The 24,639-nt window shown below is 40.3% G+C and overlaps 1 protein-coding gene across 3 annotated transcripts; it reads right to left on the reverse strand.

Annotated features, from left to right (window-relative positions):
• Positions 1-2,553: 2,553 nt before the first annotated feature.
• On the reverse strand, positions 2,554-18,578 carry LOC311009186 (up-regulator of cell proliferation-like). 3 transcript variants are annotated; one of them, XM_084003203.1, is made up of 5 exons: positions 18,481-18,578; positions 15,132-15,194; positions 14,945-15,050; positions 14,603-14,662; positions 2,554-9,289 (listed from the first exon to the last, which is right to left on the reverse strand). In XM_084003203.1, exons 2-5 carry the CDS (start codon positions 15,135-15,137, stop codon positions 4,521-4,523), a joined length of 4,941 nt encoding a protein of 1,646 aa, XP_083859329.1. In that variant the 5' UTR covers positions 15,138-15,194; positions 18,481-18,578; the 3' UTR covers positions 2,554-4,520. The 3 variants fall into 3 exon arrangements, with proteins under 3 accessions (XP_083859329.1, XP_083859328.1, XP_083859330.1); XM_084003202.1 differs by having other exon boundaries at positions 14,939-15,050; XM_084003204.1 differs by lacking the exon at positions 2,554-9,289 and adding an exon at positions 12,567-14,436 and having other exon boundaries at positions 14,939-15,050.
• Positions 18,579-24,639: the final 6,061 nt, after the last annotated feature.

Genomic DNA, 24,639 nt, shown 5'->3' on the forward strand with positions numbered 1-24,639 from the left:
GTACTTAATTGAAAAACAAAACAGGACAAATTCTGAGGTAAGAGAATAACATGATACTCAATTAGATAAGAAAATCACTCATATATAACCTACATGTTGACATTTAAACTTTACACTGAAAATGTGAATATTAACAGTATATATAGGGTCGCCCATGAAGTTGGAATAATTCGCTCATGGAACACGTCTTTAAAATCAGTGCAAAACTTTTCCTTGTTCTGATTGTTCTTTCTGCATTTCCTGAAACTGTCTGGCTGCAACTCCACAGATGTGCTGTTTTAGAGAAACTTCAAACTCAATCTTTATCTTAAAAAAGACTAAATTGTGACTATATATTAAATCTATTGTTGTTGTGGTCTTCACTGTGGTATATATGCCAAGTGGGGAAGTGTGTGAACCCTGGTTGCTGGAACCTGTTGCACCTGTCAGTCTGCTCCTGTTTGATTTGGACTGATGCTGCTCAATTCTCAGCACCACCAACTTCCATTCCCTTCTGTAAGAGTTCACCTCCATCAACCATGCAGCCATTAAGTCGAATATAAACCAGATTGTGTTTATTTTGATGTGTCTGAATCATCATATATTATTATTTCTCATAATAATCATTTGTCATTTCTTGAATTAAACCAGCCAATACTCTCCTCCATATGAATTGCATGTGATGTGGAAGCTGTTGGTTTAGACATCTTTTTTCTATCCAGCCATCACTCTAGTTTAATAACATGGTACATATTTAGACATTTATGTCTGTCTGTAGCTTGAAATAATGCACGAGTGAGACATTCATCTTTATGTCTTCATTATACACAAAATACTTAAACAAAATACTATTCAAAGTAATTGTGCTCTTCTTCTGATGGGTACTTGAAGGCAGCAGGTATATCAACATGCACAGAGGGCAGGACATGGGGAGATCAATCAAACTTGTCTCTGGTGCCGTCAACAGGTCATGTGACCATGGACCTGCATGTGGTTTATACAGATAAGAGAAAGTCTTCCCTTGTATCTATGACAGTCAGTCAAGGAAGGTCACCAATCAGGGGCCATGATTCTGGCCCCTGATTGGACAAGCTGCACTCCATCAGGGTGTGTTAGTGGTGTTAGGTATCATATAAATATGAATTACTGCTGGAGTCGATCCCAGCTGTCATTGGGCGAAGGCAGGGTACACCCTGGACAGGTCGCCAGTCTATCACAGGGCCGACATATAGAGACAAACAACCATTCACGCTCACATTCACACCTACAGGACATTAAGAGTCATCAATAAGCCTATCCCCATCCTGCATTGGAATATTATCTTATAAACTAAACAAAACTAAACTGCCAGCAAAGATGTGCTACTGCTCTCAGCCACTAGATGGGGTAGTGAGGGTGTTATAAGCACAGTTACAATTGGAAATATTCAACCCCGTAACCTCAACAGACATTATAGTGATGTGAATCAAGGTTAATGATAATACATGACCCAATAAAACTCATTAAACAACAAAGCATATTTGTTGATACATATTTGAGTTATTTTGAGATCATTTTGTTTTGCTTTGAGGACAAACTTGCGCGACCAATATCAGGTGTGAACGACCCTTAACACTTATCTGTAAAGTTGACCTTTGTTAACAGCTTCACACCAGAATCCACATGGATCCAAATCTAGTAAGGTTGCTGCTCAGTTGCTTTGTTGTCGGATCCACCTCTCGCTCCTCCACAGTCCAAATATGGTCACTTCCTTCACTGGTTGCAAAAATTTCAAGATGGCGACATCCAAAACCTAAAAAGGTGACGGCCAATATGCTGAACACTCTAAACGTAGAACAAAACGTAGTCCACAAACCAATGTGTGACACCATGACGAGGTCCAATTCTTTTATACAATCTATGGTTTAATTCACAATTCAATTACCTAATTAAATACTTAATTTGATCACATTAAAAACGTAATTTGATCGGATTAAATAGGTAACTTGATCCAATTAAATAATTAATTTTATGACATTTGTTGTTGTTACCCCAACACTATTTATTTCTTACATTTTGTTTTACAAAGTTAGAAAAGCATTAGTTAAGTCAAACCTGCTGTATGATCCAAGTCACCTCCACACAGTGAGGCAAACAGTTTATTCATTCAACGCTTGTTGATCCCTTAAACCCTCGCTATCGCTATCAGGACTGAAACAGTCTGATAAGTACTTCATTTGGATGTGCTTTTTATGCTTCAATGTGATGCAAGTCTAGTCAACAACAGACATGTCCATCTGGCTATTCTAATCATGATTTTATTTTCTGTTGCTGTTATTTATTCAGAAAACGTACTATATTATACAATATATATTGATAGTGCAATTGAGGATTTTCCATAGATCCCAACTGTCTAATACATTTACTTTATTCTCTGCAGGTGGCACTCCATTTGCAAAAATGTTGGTTAATGAGTTTCTACCATTTCATCAAGTGAAAAGTCTAAAATAATAATAATTAAAAAAACCTTCAAACGTGAGTTGTCTGACTGAACTAATTGTGTTTAATTATTAATAATAATTATGGAATCACTCATGAGGAGGAAATCACTTTTTAATTTGTATTTCTGAAACAAATACCAGCACAAGTCTGACAATGAGTCCGCAGTAAAAAGGGAGTGTTTGCAGACCTTAATGCTTAATCATGACTCCATGAGAGCAATTGAAACAAAGGAAATCATTTTCAAACTCAAGATTCAAGAAGGAAATCCAACAAGTGTGGTAAATGATGTTGGTTGTTCCAAGTCAGCTGTGTGTAAATGTGGTGCAAGTAGAAAGTAAATGGGAAGGTTATGAAAGGAAAACATCAAAATATCAGGATAGAAAGGGCAAAAAAAAAGGCCTTGAACATAGAAAAGACCAAATCACACAAACCAAAACAAATAGGTAGAAATGAATCAGTTCACAGATGTAAATAATGTATCCATGTTTACACCACGCATTGAATGATTATATTTGAATACTATTAAAATGTAAATATGCGGAATCAGGTACTTCACAGAAAAAAAAACAGAGTTTAAAGTCTGGCTGTGAAAAAAAGATCACATATCATACATAACTTCATAAAAACAAGCTTTCTGTCATGAATACAGGTTGACAAAACACGGATATGTCATGTGGCCATGAATGATCTTTTGTTTGATTCACATAAACAAACATCCTAAATTTGGAGTTAAAGATGAATACATGAAATTATGATGTAAATATTTAACACCAGATACTTAATTGAAATTAAAAGCAAAGACATCAAACATTTTTAGTTTTGAAAATATTATGTTATAAAAACAAAATGCAATCCACATGTGGATATTTGGACTGAATGATTTGAAAAAAACATTTTAGCATCAGATATTTATATAAATTCAGATACACAAAAGCAAATATATTCTAACTCTACTGAGTAAATAATCGCGTATCATACTTGATTATACATAATCAAAGTGTTGTCTACTGTGTCTATTGTGACGATACCACATAAAGACTGAATGATTTCTCAAAAAGTAAAATTGTAGTTCACTTGTTGCCACTAACACATACAATATAGAGTGAATTATTCAACAATGTTAATATTTGGCATTTTTATAAATCATAGAAACAAAAAAATAGATTTAAAGAGATAACACAAACTTAAAAATGCAAATATTTTGAAGCAGGTAATTATTTGATATAAAAACAAGACATTATAAACTTTGCAATTAGAAATGTAGATATTAGACTTAATTATATAAGAAAGAAAACTATATTTAGACTAAATGATCTTTCATTTTTACATCAGTTATTGAACAGAAACAAAAACAAATAGATTGTGTCATAGTTCACCATGGCTCCTACTCTTTGTTTCCCTCCTCCTTTCGTTCTTCCCTGCTGTCTGTCTGTGGGCGTGGCTACTCCCTCTCATGATCACCAGGATATACACCTCGGTTCCTGTACTCAGTCTTCGCTGAATTCTTCTATCTACTTGTGCTTCAGTGCTCTCTGGCTGTATTTGTCCTGGTTTTTGAAGATTTTTGGTTTTTGTTGTTTTAGCCTCTGTGCTCCATTATCTGCAGATCCTGTCCATCTGTTGCCGATCTACTCACCAGCCAGCCCACTCTCCTGTCTTCAACACTCGTGCCACAGCCATCAGCCGACCTCCTGAACCCATCCATCCATCCATCCATTTTCTACCGCTTATCCTGTATTCAGGGTCATGGGGGGGCTGGAGTCGATCCCAGCTGTCATTGGGCGAAGGCAGGGTACACCCTGGATAGTGTAACGTGGGGTTGGCGAGAAGCTTAGCCACAGATGCTAATAGCTCAGCTCCAGCACAAAATAAAGTTGTGAGGCCAGAGACGAAGTGGAGGGATTTCCGCACTGTACATTTATTCACAGATACAGAGCATACAAGCCAGGTCTCACGGCATAAACTATTACCCTCAGCAAAACAATAAACGGAGGAAGAAGTAATAGACCAGCGTCCACATTACTGAAGTCAAGGAAGTCGACTAGGGGAGAAAGGTGATATCAAATGATCAAACAAGAGGAGTCGCCACCGTGTGGCGTTGACTGGTGCCCTGTTATACTCTGGCTGTTAATGTTAAATGACACTTTGATGCTTGCTTCTGCTTGCTTAGGTGTGATATATTTCCATGTTTTAGGAATATCAGCAGGGTTTGCACTGTACGCTTCAGCAAACTGCTTGTTGAATGTTGCCAGCACGTATTTCCAGTAGTCTGATGCCTGAGGACTTATATCTGGAGGAATTCTCCAGTCTGGGAAAATGTCTTGGTAACACTTGTAGGGGTGCCATTCACCTTTTGTAGCAATGCAACGAAAATGGTTGTCACTGAACACAGAGGAAGAGCAAACGTCAGTGACAAGTTTTTCTGTCCCATCCCACCTGAATCTACCCAGACCTTCAGGCCGATGTAGTGAAGTATGGTGCTGAGTGTGGGCTTTTCCTCCTGCCTCACAAGGTGCTTTGCAGAATGGACACTTTTTACCACATCCGATCAGTTTGATGAAAAGCTCATTCTGGGGATTCACATGAAGTTTTTCAAGTTTCGTTTGGATGTTTGTTTCTTTAAACTTCTCTCTCAGAGCTTGTGCCATGTCCTTGACACACTCAGTAAGCCAGTGAGCAAACTGTTCCTGGTTGGCATTGTTCAGGATCATGAAAGCCCCAAGAGAATCTTGGGAAATGACCAGTTTATCACCAAGTTCCTGACAGACATTTTGAACGAAGGACTTCAAGTTGCCACTCTTTCCTGTTTTAGCTTTGTTGATAGCATTGTTTATGCTCCTGATACATGACTGAACATGTTGATCCTCAAACTGAAACGCCGTAGACCCATTTGAGAAGCGTTTTACTATCTGGTCGAGTATCCATTTCTTTACATACTCCTCATATGAGCATATATAGCTCTGGAAATGTCCAAAGTCATTCTTTGAAAGCAAATCCAGTAAAAGTGAATACTGGAAGAACATCCGTGTACTGAACTGCGGGCTCTTTTTCATTTCACCGATGATATCAGGACCCAAGGAACGGTTGACAAAGTCTTCGACTGCAGGCTTCAAGCAGCTCTCCATGAATTCCTGTGCCTTGTGGCACTGGTCTCGCTTATGGAACAAATCTTTAAAATCAGTGCAAAACTTTACCTTGTTCTGATGGAGACATCTGTAGGGATCATTAGCATGTACGAATTCTTTATGCATTTCCTGAAACTGTCTGGCTGCAGCTCCACAGATGTGCTGTTTTAGAGAAACTTCAAACTCAATGTCCGTCTTAACATCGTTGTTTTGCAGCCTGTCATCAATCAGGTTTAAAATCTCCTGGATGTAAGTGTCATGGTAGTTGTTTTTTCTTTTTCTTTTTTCATTTACACATTGTGTGCAAATCGCTATGATGTTGTCTGCAATTTGTTGTACAGCCTTTGTGTGGCTTGGAATGTTCAACATCCCACTCACTTTGCTTGTGAGTCGCTCAAAGAATCCTTCAGCTGTGTATTTAAAAGGCTTCAGTCCACAATCTTGCAGCTTGGTTTTACTTAACAATTGACATGCATGACTTCCCTTGTGCTTGACATTTGCCATCAGAGAGTGAGACACACTGGTGTATATGTCCTCTACTTTAATTTCTGAAAAGGACAGTTCCTTCTCGGTTTTAGCCCACATCTTGTCAAATTCTTTGTCCAGCTCCTCTTCTCTCATTTGCACCTTTTTCTTCTGACATTGTTCAATCAACGCACATACTCTCTCCTCTAATTCTTTTGTGTGGTTCTCCTTGATTCTATCAAGTTCTGTCATTCCCTGTCTGATGTCAGCTGCAGCTGTGAGCTGATTAATTACAGAGCTCTCCATTTCTCGTCGAAGACTCTTTGCACTGTTTGAGAATTCCTCTCTGTATCCTTCAACCAGATAGACATGACCCTCAGTTTGCTTGAAGTATTGTGCCAGATTGTCAAGAGTCTGTTTCTCCCATTGAGATAGCACTGTTAAGGCTTCAGTTTTCAAAGATGCAAGAAGTTTCCTCACGTCAGTACTCTCAGATTTTACAGCAACTGTACCAAAATTGGAAATTTTTGTTTCAGCCGTAGTAACCCACGTGTACATGTATTTTTTGAATTCCCATTCGCATTTGTTGAATTCTGTGCACAGCCTCATGTATTCATCAGCCACCAGGCTGTTTCTGAAGCTGAAGATGAAGTTTTCATGCTTTACTGCATTCCAGAGGCTTTTCATCCACTCTGTAAACTCCAAGACATCATTAGAAGATGATGCACAACTTCCAAGGATTTGAATGACGTTCTTCTTGAACTCATATACAGCTTCGCTGTACCCTGCATTGACTGGTGCCATTGGTGGGTTCCCATTCCAGAGTCCAGGGATGTACCAGTTGCCAGTGTCTGGACTGTACTCCATCACATCAGTGAAGCTCTTGTTTTCCTCTTTCTTTTCAATTTTGGCTGCTGCCTGCGTCATCTCGTTTAACTGTTGCAAGAGCAGTTTCCTGTCTCGCATGTTCTTGTCGTGGGCTGAAACATCTGACACATTCTGGTGAACAAACTGACACTTGGGCTTTTTGCCCACCTCTTTCATCCGGAGGAAAGCATGCACAACTATTTGTAGGATGTCTTTCATTTCTGTAGAATTCTCCATTGCGATATTGATGATGGTGATATCACTAAGCCCCACAACCAGTGTTGCCAGCTCATTATCATGCTCATGGCTGTTGTCTAGTTGTGCAAGCTCTGGTGACTTTAAGCCCTCGGTGTCAATTATAACCACAAAGTCACTGTTGAGTACTTTCTTGACATCTTCATTGACTCTGATCAGCAACATAAAGGCACCTCGAGTGCATCGACCACTGCTGACTGCAAACTGCACTCCAAACATAGTGTTGAGGAGAGTGGACTTTCCTGTGCTCTGAACTCCAAGAACTGTGACTACTAGTATCTTGCTCTTAGGAGACACCAAGTCATTGAGCTGAAAGAGAACATCACTCACCCATCTGAGAGGTATGTTGGATGCATCTCCATCTACAAGCTCAAGAGGATATCCATCACGTAACAATTGTGCACATAGTTTGGGCAGATGCTGTAATTGTTGACGCGATAGGTCGGTTTTTGGAAGGGAAAGTGACGCTTCATAGATCTGACCCATTTCACGGAAGAAGTGTTCAGTACCTAGAGAGCTGTTGGAAAGTTGTCGTTCAATGTCTTTGATCTCCTCTTTGTTTTCAGAATCTTTGCATTTTTTTTTGTACAGCTCCCTGAGGTCAGACAGTTTGTCTCGAGACAAGTTATCAAGGTTCATTCGCATCCACTTCAGGAAATAGCACCTCTCTGGCCCTGGGCTTGAGATTGCATTGATGAAACATATCATTGCATTTGACACATTGTAAGAGTTCTGTTTTTCACGAAGTTTGGTTTTCTCTAACTGAAGATCACTTTTGTACTTTTCTATGTCCTCAGACCCAACGTTTCGAAGCCGGAATTCTTCCTTCTCTAAGCGAGTCAGTTCCTTCCATATTTGGCCTTGCAAGGGTAACTGAGTTTCTTTGTATTCGAGGATGTCTTTGATTTCAGCAGTGATGGCATCTGCATTTTTCTTGGCAGTCTGGCACTCCAAAGAGTCTTCATCAACCCAGATTCCCAGTTCATGGGCAATGTCGGCCATCTGCTCCACTCCCATCTTTATCTGTGAGTTCTCAACTCCCATCTTTATCTGTGAGTTCTCAACTACACTGCTGACTGTTTTCCGCACATTGTTGACAAAGTCTGCATCATTCATTCGTTTAGTCTTCAAAAGGATGTTGCTTTTAGTCAAGCCCAACTTGGTTGCTACATTTTTTAAAGCATCATTACTAGAGCGATTGCTTTGAGGTTTACCCACCAAGAAGATCTGTGCCTTGTGGTGTTGGTTGGTAAGCAGCTGGCACTCAGAGTCCAAAGTGTCAAAGAAAACAAAAACTGCTGTAGATGTCTGACATAAAAAAGAAAATTGTGTTTCAAATGATGCAATGTCCCCACGAAGGTTAGCTACAGCTACTGGTTCACTGAAGACATCCATGTTTTTGTTCCCACAAGGAAGGTACCATGTGACTTCAACCATTCCATTAGAGATTCTCCGTGGACTGTCACCACTCTCCATATTATGGTGAACAAATGTATCATGGTACTGCTGAGAATTGCTCAGAAGCTTATTGAGGATCGCAGACTTGGACAAAGAGCACTCACCCAATCTTACAAAAGATATCATTGGAAGTTTAGCGAGAACAATTCTGTCTTCAGTAAACCCCTTGGATTCTGAAAGCGACTGAGGTCTGTATTTTTTGACAATGTCTCTCATGGCCCAAAGCATGAGCATGCACTGCTTTGTGTCACAATTAGGAAGCAACAGAGGCACGGAAAACTGACACATAGACATTTTGAGTGCCATTTCCTGACGTACAAAGCCATCAGAACACAGAAAGAGGGCAGTGATTATGTCAAGGGGGTTTAGGGGGTCACTTACATCAGGACTATCAGACAAATTATCAAAATCTAACTCTTCCTTTCCTGATGCAACATCATCATCGTTTGACTCACACACTGATGTACATTTCACGTTCCTCGCTGTCACATTGACCATCGTCAGTTTCTTCAGAAAATACCACGGAAGATCTGAATTACACCGAGGAGGTTCATCAGTCATGGTCTTTCCATCAATCTGAAGCATTGTGCTCAGGGATAGCTTCTCTGGATAGAGCTTCTCCAACCCGAGATCCTCCAATAACATCTCCAGTTGGGTCTCTGTGGATGTGAAGATGTCTATTATTTCAAACAAATCATGAATTGTCTATTATTTCAAGCAAATAACCACATTTCCAACACTGAGTAAAGTGACAGATTGAATGTTTGATGAATTGTCTATGGGGCACAATGTACAATTTTGCATTCAGGCTAACTTAGGCAAACATCCAGAAAATGATCTGAGTTGTGTTTTTTTCGCTTCACATACAAATCAACATATGCTTAAGGATGGAAAAATGTCTGAGGCAGCAGGTGCACAAAGTGTAGCCGCCGTGCTGAAGAGTGAACCAAGGCCCGCGTGAGTTGGGAGGGGAAGATGCGCACGCAGTACCTTGTGTTTGTTTACATTGACGTTTTGAAGACGTGTTTACTAGGTGACGCGCAAGCGGAGCATTTAACAAGCGGAGGACGTTGATCCAAAGAAGATAAAAAGCCAGTGGTTGCTTGTACGAGGCCGCTGTTATGCATCAACATGATGCACATCAACTCCGCCTACACAGAGGAAATCCTGCTGTATCTCCTGAGGAAGGTCAGCTTGTTTGTCAGTTTGGGGACAATAAGAACATTCTCCCCACATTCTACTACTCCATCGAGAGTGTCATAACATTCTATATTCAAACTCATCAAATACCAAGGTGTAGTCAGTGGCATTACATTTCAAATTACCCCAAAGTACCCCAAAGTACCCCTCAAGCATCATATCAGTGTTGTGTCAATGTCTTTTTAAAGTGAACTCTTCTCAGTTAGGGTGAGGAAAAGATCGTTAACTTGACTAACGACTAGTGGTGGGCAAGTGAAGCCTTATGAAGCACTGAGGCTTTCCTAGCAATTGTGTTGAAAAAGATTCAAAGCTTCAACGCTTCAGTGATGGTGACATCTGGTGGACAACTGAAGCCATAGCAACCTCTCAAGAGCACGACTGACGCTCTGACACCGTTTCAATCCCATGTCAGCAATAAAAGTTTAGAAAAGACTGTGTGGTTTAATTACGTGTTTTGTTAATTCATACATTCATCGCCCATACTGTAAAACATCCCAGATTAAGCCAACGGATAAATCTAAATGATATGAAGGGTTAAATGTTGGTTAATGGGTTTATTTATTTGATCATGGTATGTGAACCAAAGAGTCCAGATAATAGTTTGTCATAGGAGAAGTTGTATGGTCGAGGAGGAATGTTTATGCACAGAACAGACAGGTTTGTATTAAGAAATAGAATTTCTTCCACTGTGGCAGTCTCCTCTTCTGGCTCACGACGCATGAACGCTACGAGCCAATGAAACGCACTGACACATACTATGAGCCAATGACATGCACCGGTACACTATGAGCCAATGAAACGCTTCGAAACATTTCGAAGCAATGAAGCACTTTAGTGTTTCGGTCACGTGACGCTGATGTTCGATACAAGCTCCGACACAGAGGTTCGAACCACTCCGCTTCAGGAAGAGCGACACAAGCTCCAAAGCCTCGGTATCATTTGCCCATCACCACTAACGACTCACGTGACTCACAAGCCTAATCATACTAATGAGTCACAAGGCTGACTTGACGTTTCACACAGGACATGAACAGCAGTCTCCTGGGTGAAAGTCCTGTGTTTATTTAACCTATCCACCCGCCCAAGCAGACGATTGCACACTTTATACCATAATAAACTGTATCAGTTTTGGGTTTATAGTTTAAATCATTATTGAGCTGACTGTTTGTGACTTCCTGTCCACTTGCATGACGTAGGGTTAACGTGGTTGACAGCAGTTTCTTCTCTAGCATGCCATGCTGCCTAATACAATCTTGGCCAGACTCTTATAAAAAGGTGCTGGTTTATTTACATGGTATTATCATATTATTTACCTTAAGGGTTCCTATGCTTAAAGATCACAGGAGGAGTACTCTGTTTTCGTTTATTATTATTGCTGAATTCATGACATTCTAAAAAAAATGATCGTGCTTAGCTTATAAAGTCATGCAAAAATTGATATAATGCACTTAACTGTTATTTAAATATGTTATTATAATAATTAAATGATTACATTTTGTGCGTTATTATATAATGACTTGCTTCATTATCACTTTTACCAGTTAAAATGAGTGACAAATATGGTCAGCAGTAGGTCTTTCTAGCTGTCGCTAATTCACATCGATTCTGTTAGTATCTTAATAGAAGTCCAAAATCATGGACCACCGGCGCAAGTGGGAAAGAGGGAGGATAAGAAGGCGTGAGTGGGAGACGAGGAGGAGACGAGGCATGGACTGGGATTAATACAGCCAATTCAGATCTTCACCAATCAAATGAGCTCCTCTCCTCTCCTTTAATGCGTTAGGGGAGGTTCAGTGCAAGATCAGAACATCCGTGTACTGAACTGCGGGCTCTTTTTCATTTCACCGATGATATCAGGACCCAAGGAACGGTTGACAAAGTCTTCGACTGCAGGCTTCAAGCAGCTCTTCGTGAATTCCTGTGCCTTGTGGCACTGGTCTCGCTCATGGAACACATCTTTAAAATCAGTGCAAAACTTTACCTTGTTCTGATGGAGACATCTGTAGGGATCATTAGCATGTACGAATTCTTTATGCATTTCCTGAAACTGTCTGGCTGCAGCTCCACAGATGTGCTGTTTTAGAGAAACTTCAAACTCAATGTCCGTCTTAACATCGTTGTTTTGCAGCCTGTCATCAATCAGGTTTAAAATCTCCTGGATGTAAGTGTCATGGTAGTTGTTTTTTCTTTTCATTTTTTCATTTACACATTGTGTGCAAATCGCTATGATGTTGTCTGCAATTTGTTGTACAGCCTTTGTGTGGCTTGGAATGTTCAACATCCCACTCACTTTGCTTGTGAGTCGCTCAAAGAATCCTTCAGCTGTGTATTTAAAAGGCTTCACTCCACAATCTTGCAGCTTGGTTTTACTTAACAATTGACATGCATGACTTCCCTTGTGCTTGACATTTGCCATCAGAGAGTGAGACACACTGGTGTATATGTCCTCTACTTTAATTTCTGAAAAGGACAGTTCCTTCTCGGTTTTAGCCCACATCTTGTCAAATTCTTTGTCCAGCTCCTCTTCTCTCATTTGCACCTTTTTCTTCTGAAGCTTTAACGCTTATCAAATGTTTTATGGTAAAAGTCACATCTCAAATAGTAAATATCAGTCTAGGGTAATGTATGATTCTCACTCTTAAATAACCAGGTGGAGACTGCAGGGAAATACACTTGACCTGTAAGTTATCTTAATACTTCAATAATGATACACAACTTAATGAAACCAACACAGAATCTCAGTTTAGAAAATTGTATTAACATTCAGGACAACACACATCCAAACCGTTCTCTATGGAAGAGAGATATAGAAAATAAAAAAGTATAACCCCGGGGTTTTAGAGTTTTTGTCTTTTCTCAAACTGTCTAATTTTATTTTGAGTGCACTCTTTTTTCTACCTTCGTTGGCGCGCTTAGTTGTAGCTCATGATGGAAACCTTTTGATACCTGTACTCCCGTCTGTCTGTGAAGTCAGCCAGACCAGGCCGCAGCTGATGAATCGCTCGCTCGTTGTGGTAACGACCGTCTCCGCTCGCAGCAGCTCGCAGCGGCGAACCTCCGTCTCCCACGGCAGCAGCGAAGCGTCCTCTGTGTCCCACGGCAGCAGCGAAGCGTCCTCTGTGTCCCTCGGCAGCAGCGAAGCGACCTCCGTCGACAACTCTCTCCCGAGACGACTCACTGAAGCTCCTCCCGTCCGTGCAGGCGGCGTTTCCCCTCAGCGAAGCCCGTGGTGTTAGCCTAGCTCCCGTGGTGTTAGCCTAGCTCCTGCTAGCTAACAGAACCGAACTCGTCTTCGTGTTCACAAAACACAAGCAGCGGTAGAGAGTTGGACTAAACACACTCCGAACACGTCGCTCAACTACAGTTCAAAGTCACTCACTCATAACTCCACACTGGCGACACGACAGTCCCAAAGTCTCCGCTCTACGCCATTAACACGTTGCTCCTTCTTCTTCCTCGCTCGAGTCTCTCCCCGGAAGTGTAAAGATTCAGGTCATGACCTCACGCATGAACTCACGCACGTAATGTAAGGAATTACTTTTAACTTCTTTTAAAGGCATACACATCCCATGAAATGATATGTTTAAAGTTACTCATTTTAAACATTAATTATTTATACATTTTAATACCTCGTTTATATGAAATAGTTATTTATGTAGATTTTAACTTCACCATGAACTGGCATTTTATACTTAACTTATTCCCATGGAAATAATGAAATAAATACCACTGATATTTATCAGAGTATTACAATAGTAATTATAATGCCGATATTATATCACTATAGAAATTGTAGGCACATTTTAGGCATATATATCACAAAACAGGGTCAGGGTGCACAGCTCATCATCTCCGCTTAGACCAGCTGCAGCCCCAACTCCGGTTCCAGCTCGCGGCAAAGTTGCGCGTTTCTTCATACTGCGGAGGCGCGAGACCAGGCACGAGCTGCTGTATTTTTTTTTTTACGATTTTTTCAGGCATAGACGCATTTTATTAGCAGTGGATAGATATGAAAAACAGGAGAGAGAGAAGGAGATGTTTTGGTCCGAGAGGCTGAGTTTCCGTTACGCGTGCAACCTGCCTTTGATCTGACGTCAGATGTGACGGGACAATCTATATAGATATAAATGCACGTGTTGATTCAATTAGTTGCATTACATAGTGTTTGTTGTGATTATATATTGCATTTAAATGTGCCTGGAACTGTGGAAACCTGCCTGTGAGGTCTCGGTGACGTGTGCACACTGTGCACCGCTCCGCCAAACTGCCACTCTGCCACTCTGCCAGCTGTGATTCGCCTTGAATGAATGGACTTCATTTACGCCTTGCGCCTTACGTCAAGAGTAGACGAGGTTGGAGCTGGCGAGCTTTCAGCGCAGTCTCTGCGAGGCTTTTTGCCAGGAAACTTCCGCTATGCCAAGCTGAATCTGTGACGCCTCCCCCTGCTGCGCCGCCACACCCATCTTGGCGCAGGCGATCCACCAAACTGCCAAACTGATCGTGCGCAAGGCTGCGCGGGTCGAAACTTGCATTGCGCCGGCTCCGCCACCCTGCGCCGCCCTGCGCTGCGCCACAAAACTAGGGCCCCATGTGTTCAAGCTGATGTCTGAATTTAGCCAAAGATTGTGATGAAAAAAGCATCAATCTTTAGCAACAATGTACAACCATGAGTGGACTTTTCCAAAAACAGGTGGTCAGAAAGACCTAAAAGTGCTATGTATCTAATGCAGGTCCATTTACCAAAATGTACAAATGGATTTTCTTTTACTTACTGGTGTGGACAACCTTGCTACTGTCATGATAGGCGGCCATCTTCACAGTGGGGCTTGGCTCTGTGGACAATAATAATGGTTGTAATTAGACATGGGATGTTGTGAAAATGTCACATCATGATTTACCTGGACAGAATAATTGTATCACGATAATCATCAAAATATGCTTAGTGGGCTCAGAAATTCACCATGATCAACTTATTGTGATCAACTTTATCCAGATTCACAATAAAATCTGAAATCATCTCATCTCTAATGGTTATATTAATGGTTTTACTTCAAGCTACTCAACAGACGTGTTGAGTGAGAGAGAAGAATGGATGGTATCAAGCTGACCTTTACCACTTGTATCGGTGTGTTGACAGTCACTCTTGGTGTTGGACCATGGTGTTGGAGTTTCGTCCATTTCTGCACAAACATCACCGAATGAGGCTTCATCACTGGTTCCCTTGATAAAAATGAGAAAAATTAGAATAAATGAATAAATAAATAATAATAATAATAATAATAATAATAATAAAAACATTACCTCCATTGTAGGGCCAGTCTCAGTCCCGCCACACTTGGTCGAGATTATTCAAACAGCTTCTCACTGAAAGTAAAAAGAAACAAATCTATGAGTCTTTATTCAGAGTACTATAATATCCCATGAAGTTTAAAATACCCTGCAACCTTTCAAGAGATGGACCATCACGTTGGCCACTCGTCATTTGAATACACTACTTTATGCAGATCAGTGGCGTCCAACGTGACCTGCCTTAGGATTTACCAAAAAAAATGAAACTCACCATTGTCTATCTAAAATAAAGACAGATTCAGCAACTATGTGAGTCATTTCAAAAAGATTCCAAATGTGACCCAACCAATCACAGGGTTGCCCCGCCCTGAAGCATCCCCTGCTTTAAGTTCTATTTATTCATTCTATAAGTTCTATTTGACTCTTAAACTGTAAATGAACTAAATCACTGTACTGAAGAAGAAGTGAGATGGAGGATCATTTTCTCATACACTTGTGACATAGCCACATGAGGTTACAAGGGTTATCTGAATCGTACAAGAGACATGTAAATAAAAGTGCCCGATTAACCAAATGTTTCAAACCCTTGCAAGGTTAATGGTGTTTCAGGTTACATATTTGGTTTTTGTGTGTTTTCCGATGTCAAAAAGCCATATAATGCAGGCTACTGTGATTCTGCCATATATGACAGGGCAATAAGGTGACTGGGTTTTTTTTTAGACCTAGTGACCTCAGAGAGGAAGGGGAGGAGCTGTGGGCAGGCACCAGGAAGCTGGGACTGAACAAAGGAGAAATGTTTGTTGTGGATGAAAAAAAGATGCGCAGTGTGTTTGAGAATGAAATTATCCTGTAATCTTAAAGCCCCACTAAAATCTGAAGAAGGCCACGCTATCAAGGCATTCGTTAAGAGGTAACCTGGGAGAAAAAAAGGAACGACTTAATGAAGAAATACCCTGGTGGAGTATTATTTGTTTGAACCTGCCTTGCCGGTGAGATCTTTCCATTTTTTTCTACTTTTTGTGCAATGCATTGCTAAGTATTATTTTTTTTGCGTGTTTTTGGTCGAATACTTTTTTGGTGTTTTTGGACTTTTGGTGTTTTCGGTTGCTGGACTTTATGAGACTTGGGGGAGGGGGAAATGTAAAAATCCTATGGTGTATGAAAGCAGTGTTGATGCAGTTATCGAAATAATACAAAGGCTTTTGGGAAACTGTAGATTTTTTATATTTGATTTCTGTCCTGTATGTGATTTATGGGGTTTACTGCGACTTCAGATGAGAAAGAGAAATCAGGATGATTGTTACACACTTCCATGCAATCTGACTTCTTTTTAGAACAGAAGTCACCCCCTGATGGCCAACAGAGAGAATGCAAATACAAGGTACTTCAGGATGGGCTTCACTTTTCACACTCTTTGCTGCCTGAGGGGTATTCCACCAAACTCGCTAATCAAAGCGGCGCTTACCTAGTTAAGCCTGGTTAGAACTAACGCCAACTTCCACTTGCGGCTAAACCCGTTCCATTAACGCATTTCAGCCGCGCCTTGTTGAGGCTAATTCAAGCCAGGTTAATGTTGTCGTGTGTTACGCACGTTCACGGGATATGAAGCCAGACCAGAACCGTGAATGTCGAATCATCGAGAAAATGGCAGAAAAGACCAGAGAAAAAAATATTGATGGAACTGTATGAGGAGTACAAACCCATGATAACCAAAAAGGGAATACTGTAGTGATAAATAAAAATCACGAGGCTGCTTGGGCAAAAATTACCGAGCGATTAAATACGGAAGTACCGTTAAGAGTAACATCTTCTAATATAACACTGACAACAAATCCATGAAAGTCAGAATAGTGTAGTGGTAATGCACTGGCTTTATACGCGGCAGGCGACGGTTCAATTCCTGTTTATGGAACATTGTGAAATTTATTTCTTTGGCCGGAACTCTCTCTCACTTGTCTCTCTTTTATTTTAAATAGGCCTAGTAAATGCAATACATTGACCAACTCATTTATCTCAACAATTCAATGAACACATGCAATGAACTTAATGAACTCACCTGAAAGGAATGTATGTGGCTGAAAATTGCATGCAGCAATGCCTTTGTCATTGGGATCTAAAACATGCTATTAATAATAACATCTTTATGCCTATCATGTTTTTGCAAGTTATATTTGGGTTCTGGGGAAATTGTATGACATATTTATCATAGTTAAGGTAAAATGTTGGTCTAATTCACATGTAATGTCCTCGCTGGGAAGTGAACCTGCGATGCCCACATCTGAGGGCAGGTACATCACCACTCGCCCAACTGGGAGTTTTAGAAAATTATATGGCCAGTCGGTGTTAAACAAAATCAATGATTTATTCATATTTTTTTAATTGCAAGCTTGTATTCTTCGACGCTTGATGAAAATATAGTCTGTTTGTACTTCATATATGTAATTTTGGTAATTTTTGGTCTTTCACGTGATGAAATCACGAGGACTAGGCTTGGCGGAACCTTCTGCTGGTACAGTTGTTTCCAACAGACGGACTTCTCTGAAACCCCCGCTAAAGTAAGCCTAATGGTTAGCCTGCCCCGGGGCAGGCTAGTTTGGTCAGATAAATTCCCATGGTTACTTAGCGGAGAGTCCCTCAAGTCACGTTGATGGAACGCAACTCTCGCTAAAGGTAGCGAGGCTTATCGAAATTAGCCCGGCTTTGCGCTTAGCGAGTTTGATGGAATACCCCTCTGGTCCATCCAGAAAAGACAACACAACAACCTACAACAACCACATCAAATGACAAATGGCTCTTTTAAAAAAACAAAGCCACATCATACAAGGACATGAGGTGTTTCAACAAACGAATCAGAATGTTCCAATAAATGTGTGGTGTACAGACTGTTACTGATGTGAATATTCACTACATTTACACCACCAAACACACATGTGCTTGGCGACTCCCTTTGTGAATTAAACGAATAACATGAGAGGAAGAACAAAATGTATTTTCTCATGGCTGCTGCCTGCCTCCCCTCTCTGCTGAACTAGTACAACGCCCCAGAACCCCCCCCCCCCCCCCCCCCCCTCACTTCCTCTCTCACTTCCTCTCACACTCACGCCAGATACCATCTGTTGAAATAGTTAACTCATCACAAACATGCTTGGGCCCACGAATATGAAATATTTTTTTGTCAAGGCAATCAAAATTAAAATAACGTTTGTACTTAAGTCAGCACATGATTGGTGAGGTTTTAAAGAGTTTACAGTGGAAGCACTTTTCTGTATTGTAGATATTTTTTCTCGTGTAGTTTTTCGGTCCTCCCATCACGCACTTACTGGTAAAATCACGGACAAAACAAAAGTATATAGCAACCCACCTGTGTAGAAGAGATGTGCCCATGGCGAAAAAGCATTCTTTGGAAATCATGATGCACAGGAGAATGTCTTGTCTCGTGCAAATGCAGGCCCGCAATTCAGCCTCTCCTTTTATTCTGTTGCTGAAGTCAATTTCACTTTTGTTTCCCAGAAAACGCGGCACGTGGTGTGATGGCGCTGCAGAATGAAGACACTTTATAGGAGGAAATATGTTCAGTTACATTTCTTTTTCTCATTCTGTCACATACACAAGCATATGTTTTATTAAAATACTGGGATCTAAATGAACAACACGCCACCTGGAGTAAAAATTAAAAAACAAAATGTTCAGGTGTGATGAAACAACTCATAATCCCATACACTTTAGTTGGTTGGATAATTTTTCCACATTGTAGGGCCAGTCTCAGTCCCACCACACTTGGTGAGATTATTCTAACAGCTTCTCACTGAAAGTAAAAAGAGACAAATCTATTAGTCTTTATTCAGAGTACTTTAATATCCCATGAAGTTTAAAATACGTTAATACGTTAAAGTTAATAATCACGTTGGCCACTCGTCGTTAGAAGTGTGTAAATGTGGTTTGAATGGTAATATTAGATTAGATGATGGGCAGGTATCCTCTGTCATCAGTATGAATGTCTGTGTGAATGGGTGAATGTGACAAGTAGTGTAAAAGTGCCTTGAGTGGTCAGAAGACTAGAAAGGCGCTATATAAGTACAAGTCCATTTAACATTTACTTTAAAGCTTCCAGCTTTACCAAACTGACATTCATGCATGTTACAAACTCTCAAACAGAAACTTGTGAACAATAGTGTTAATACCAGTTTTAAAATTGTTCCTTTTTCACTAAGATACATTTGTAAAGATTGCCACAATGTCATCTTTTACTGGCAGAGATAAATGAGGATATTAGGATAGGAGTGGGCTTTTATTCCATTGACTAAATATGGGGAAAGCGCTCGCCCCGGCGGAAATGGTTGACTGAAATCCGGGAGTTCAGGCTTGAACTCGGGACTTGATTTGTTTTTGGACTGTTTGATTTTGTGTTTAAGGGTTGGGATTTATGAACGCTGGGCTTTGCAATGGTTGAGTATGTGTTAAAAGTATTGTTTAATTGATTGTTCACGAGTCGGCTTTCGGCATTAAAAAAAAAAAGGTATTTAACGCATATGGTTGTTTAATTATTTGTAAGTTCAATATTTCTTTCTATTACTGTCATTGTTAGGGAGGCCAGGCCTTCCGTTTGTTTTCATTAGTTGGAACTGCGGGTATAACTTTTATAACATTGGGCAATAGATCCTCCCGAGACCTTAATTGTGCGTTGTGGCAATGGCCTTCTAATTAAATAAGGGCGGGAATTGTTACACATTCATAATATTTAGTGTATTACACATTTATTCATGATAATGATCAGTACACAAGTCTTATAGCTCTTTTCTGTTCAACAGAGTGCATTTAAAAATGCTAAAATACTTTCCAGGACAATTAAATAACATTGATTAGCATTAGAAATGGTATTAACAGCATATATGCCCACTGCCCAGTAAAGTAAAGTTGTAGTATTAGTAGTAGTAAAAGTGCCTATTGCAGCACTTAAGTAATACCTTTCCAAAAAAACAGACAAGTCCATCTGGTACTTTTTCATATCATAGTTTTTAATATATAAAATTCAGACAATTTTGAAAAAGTAACCAACCTGCACTTAAGACATTGTTATACATAAAGTTAGCAGTTACACCCAGGGAAAGGACGATATGGTCAGCACAACAATATACATACCAGCTGACAGATTGCATAATGAAAACAATAACTGTATTTGGTTTTGACTGTCTCAAGGCACTTGTCATTCATATAAACAATCAAACATGACATAGCAAACACACGATGATCATTCTTATTAAGTCAATAACCAAACAATAAATTAAACACCAACAGCCAACAGCATCCTATATGTGAGACTCCAATCTGACAACCCCTTCCTGAGAGCTGTCAATCAAAGTCCACCCCCAAAGTGTCAGGAACTTTCCCGGGAGTGTGGAAAGCACTCCACTAGTGAGCAGGATAAATGACCTAATTCTAACTCCATAGTTTGGTTTCCAAAGGAACTCTGGGAGATGAGGTCTCAGAGGCTTGCCTGCAATTACATCTAACCACCAAAGCAGCCGCTAGAAACAATGTAACTAAATTCTTAAGGATTACAGCTTTAAGTGAAATTTTCTGTTAGCGGGTAGCACGCCTGTATACAGTATAAAGTATCCCTAACAATTACTCCCATGTTTTAATCTCTCTCATATGGGTTTGGTAAATCACACACAAACACTTTCTCAGCACATTCTATGACACTTGTGGTATAATCTCTGTACTGTAATCAGCTGCATTTGCTTCTGTCACCTCGTCTGACGCAGGTAATGTGTGGCACAGACACCCCTCGCAGGAAGGCAGCTGGAAGTGTGTAAAATGGGATGAAGAGCAAGGCAAGTTCACTTTCTCCATCTACATCATAAGAAAGAATCTGATGCAACTCTCCCCTAGATCCATCAGTCTGACACACCAGTCATTGCGTCTCTTTGCTCGACTGTAATTACGGCTGGTAAAAACAAGACCTTGGTGAACCATTCTCGTGTGTGAGAGGATTTCATTTCGATGGCGTATGTCTGCTGCACCAAAAGCCTGCTGCTCTGCCTGTGTGAGATGTTTGACTTGTCCACCATCCAGAACAGTGGTATTCTGGCATTTTTTGTAATTGAGTACTTTTGAGTACTCAGTCATTTGAATACAGATACCAGAAACACGGTCACTCACTCTGTATTTGGATGTGAAATATGGAATGGATCTGTGGAGTAAAAATTTGCCCACAATCTGCTTTGGAACATCCTTTGTGCCATGAAAGAGCTTGAGAAGACTCCTGTTAGCACTTTCAAAAATGAAGTGTGCCGATAAGGGACCCAACAACTTCACAGACTTGGCCAGATGTGTCAGAAGATGTACATTTGAGGTCATGGCAGCCTCCCCAAAGAATGCTTGAAATCGAATTACAAATTCTAACAGCATCTCATCGGCTTTGTTGACCTCCTCAAAACTAACTTCCTCTTGCAAAAGGAGGTAGATTGCCGAAACAAGAAGTGAAAGATGCTTTGTGTATTTCTCTTGATCCAAAGCACAACCCAGCCAACATCACGTGTTTAAATCTCATGTTTGGTGGCAGCTCATTGAGATGAAGGTGAATGGGCCAGATGGAAAATTTGGATGACTTGTAAAGAGGTGAACCATCTGAATTGAATGTGTATGACAGGTTGTTGGGATCTGATAAAACTTCCCCAGGTGATGACAGCCCTTTGCACAGGTCACCATCATAAATGTCTGATATCATGTTTTGTGCTTTGCATGGTCTGTCCACCCTGTAGCTCAACTTGCTCTGGAGCTCTGGAGTTTCAAGAATGTTCTGAATCTGTGGAGGTATTGGGACACTGATAAAGAAGCTTCCATTGTTTAGTGTGTTTTGGTCAACTGGTGAATTACACCCTAAACACTGTGTGGTACTGATCTCTAGCACGTCATTTTGACTTCCTAAATTCGTTTTACAGGCCTTACAGTAAAAAAACTCTTTGGTGGTGTAACTTATGTTCCCATTATACTGACATAACTGGTGAATAAAAATACTGGACCTCTGAAACCAGAGAAATACTTTCAAATGGACATGCACTGCAAACCTGAAATTAACTAGACAGTACTCAGCTGGGGCTGTAAATGAGAACGCAAATATCTGCAAGCTCACTATTACAAAGTCCATTTAATCTCCTAGTGAACGTGTGAATAGTAGAATGTGTGAATAGTAGGGATGTAACAATCCACTGATACGATTCACGATCCTGAGTTCATGATACGATTTATTTTCTATTCAAATTTATTTGAACAAAATGACATTGAAGATAAATTAAGTGTGAAAAGATCCTATATCCCTTTATTAAAATCTACAAAATATAATTTCTCTTTAGCGGTGCCACTAAGGTCACTACGGGGGCCAATTGTCATTGTATAATGCAACAAAAGCAAAATGTGAACAAATGTGTACCTATTAAAATGCAAAACTGTAGGTTGAAACTGGCAACATGATAAAAAAGAAACGGGCTTACATAGAAAGAGGGCTTATTATTGATGAACCAACCAAACCGAACCCAAGCTCCCTTAAATGTAACAATTATAAAGTTTCTTTAAATATCTCAGTAATTTATCAGTTACTTTTCAAAATCCACATGGAACCTATCCTAACCATCACTGACGCTGGCTTTTGAAATGTGAGCTGATAACAGGCTGGATGCTCCCTCTCCTCTTGAGGAGGAGGCAGCGTCTATGATTTCAAAAAAACAATTTCAAATGTTGACTCGTCAGACCGCAGGACAGTTTTCCACTTGGCCTCAGTTCATCTTAAAGAACCTCAGGCCCAGAGAAGGCTGCAGCATTTCTGGATCTGGTTTATATACAGTTTCCTCTCTGGGTTTTCTATCTGAAGACACCTCATGTTCCTTCTGAAAAAAGATGGTATTATGTTAGATTGAGCAGCAGCTTGCTTTTTTATATGGTATAACCCATGATTAGCGGGAAGTAATGTAGGCAGAAACTCAATATTGTAATAGTAATTGCAACTATCATTTTCATTATTTATCTACTCAGAAAATACAGGCAATTCAACTGTTATTACTTCTGCTGCAGGACGCCCTCTCTCATGTTCACTTACTTCTCTGGACTGTATTGAAACATCTGAGGCATCGTCATCCTTATCAAGAGATGAAATACACTTTAGAGAAAAAAATGTGTGCATACAAGACTATTTCCACTTTCCACTCAATAAATATAGTGAAAAGGATGGAGGCAGTAGATTGAGAGTACATACTTCAATCACAAGTTGCAGACTCTCAACTCCAGCTATCATTTCTTGGGGACAAGTAGGCAGGCCGCCCTCCTTTTCAAAAGATAACATGGACTATAGTGCAGCCACATGGATTGCTTACAACACAATGTAACCGCTTGAGAGCAATTTTGACTCGAACATTTTTACTAGATTTCATTTTAATGCCTCAATTTGGTGACTTTTGAGAACCAAAATATGACATATCAATTACTGACCAATTTCTTACAAACTGCTGGTACTGATACAAATGTTGACATATTAAATGGGGTTGAGGAGTTTAAGCATTTCAGAAAAAATGAAAACAAAAGTGACTAAAACACAGTGCTTTTTACTATTGGTTCATTATGACTATTATTATTATTATTATTATTATTATTATTATTAATATAAGGTCCCGTTTACAGGAGGACGCTTGTGGGTAAAAACGACAAAATATTTGATCGGAAGTGCCTTTCGTTTAGACGGTGACCGCGTTTTTGGGGCTTAAAAAAGCAAGAGTGGAAACTTAAATACGCTCTGCCGTAGCGTTTCCGTGCAAAACTCTGCTCGGATCTGCTCACGGCGCGGCGCAGATAAGAGAAGCGTGCGGGGGACGCCTGTCGTGGTAATTCTCTAACCACCCTTTCGTTAACACAGCTCAGTTGGATAAGAAAACTTACTTCGAACACAACAATTGTCTTTGTCTTTTATTTGAAGCTTCAAAGGCACGAGTCATACAGAGTGTTGCACAGTCTGCAGGAGAGTACAAAGATGGAGAATGTGCGGAGAAGATTTATAGTCAGATGTATAGGTTGGCTCCTCTTTTCTCTTCGACCCCACCCCTCCTTATTCCGCACACGATCAGACAGTTTCACTTTATGTACGTGACACGATATGTCAGCTCAAACAGTTGAGCGACAGGAAACTAGGTAAGAAAGACAATTCCATATACGGTGAAAATGTCTTGCTGCTTGCTGCATAGACAAGATCATGTGTACAAAATAATATTTCCATTACACGCCTTGCCATGGCCACGGGGGAAAACAGAACGTTCATGAGCCAAACCAGCCACAAGGATTTCCCCTTAGAATAAGCGCTGCTGCCCTCCTGTTTAGGCCGATCATTAGAGCTGCTAGTTAAATCCATTTGCCTTGATAAAATAATTTTGGGCGAACATTGAGACTGTGGCGGCCTAAATTAGACTCGGTGCGCCATAGTCTTGTCAATGTGTGGGAAACACTGTTTGAGAGTATATACCTCTATCAAAAATGG

This window comes from Eutrigla gurnardus (genome assembly GCF_963514095.1).
Source record: "Eutrigla gurnardus genome assembly, chromosome: 23".
Taxonomy (NCBI): Eukaryota; Metazoa; Chordata; class Actinopteri; order Perciformes; family Triglidae; genus Eutrigla; species Eutrigla gurnardus.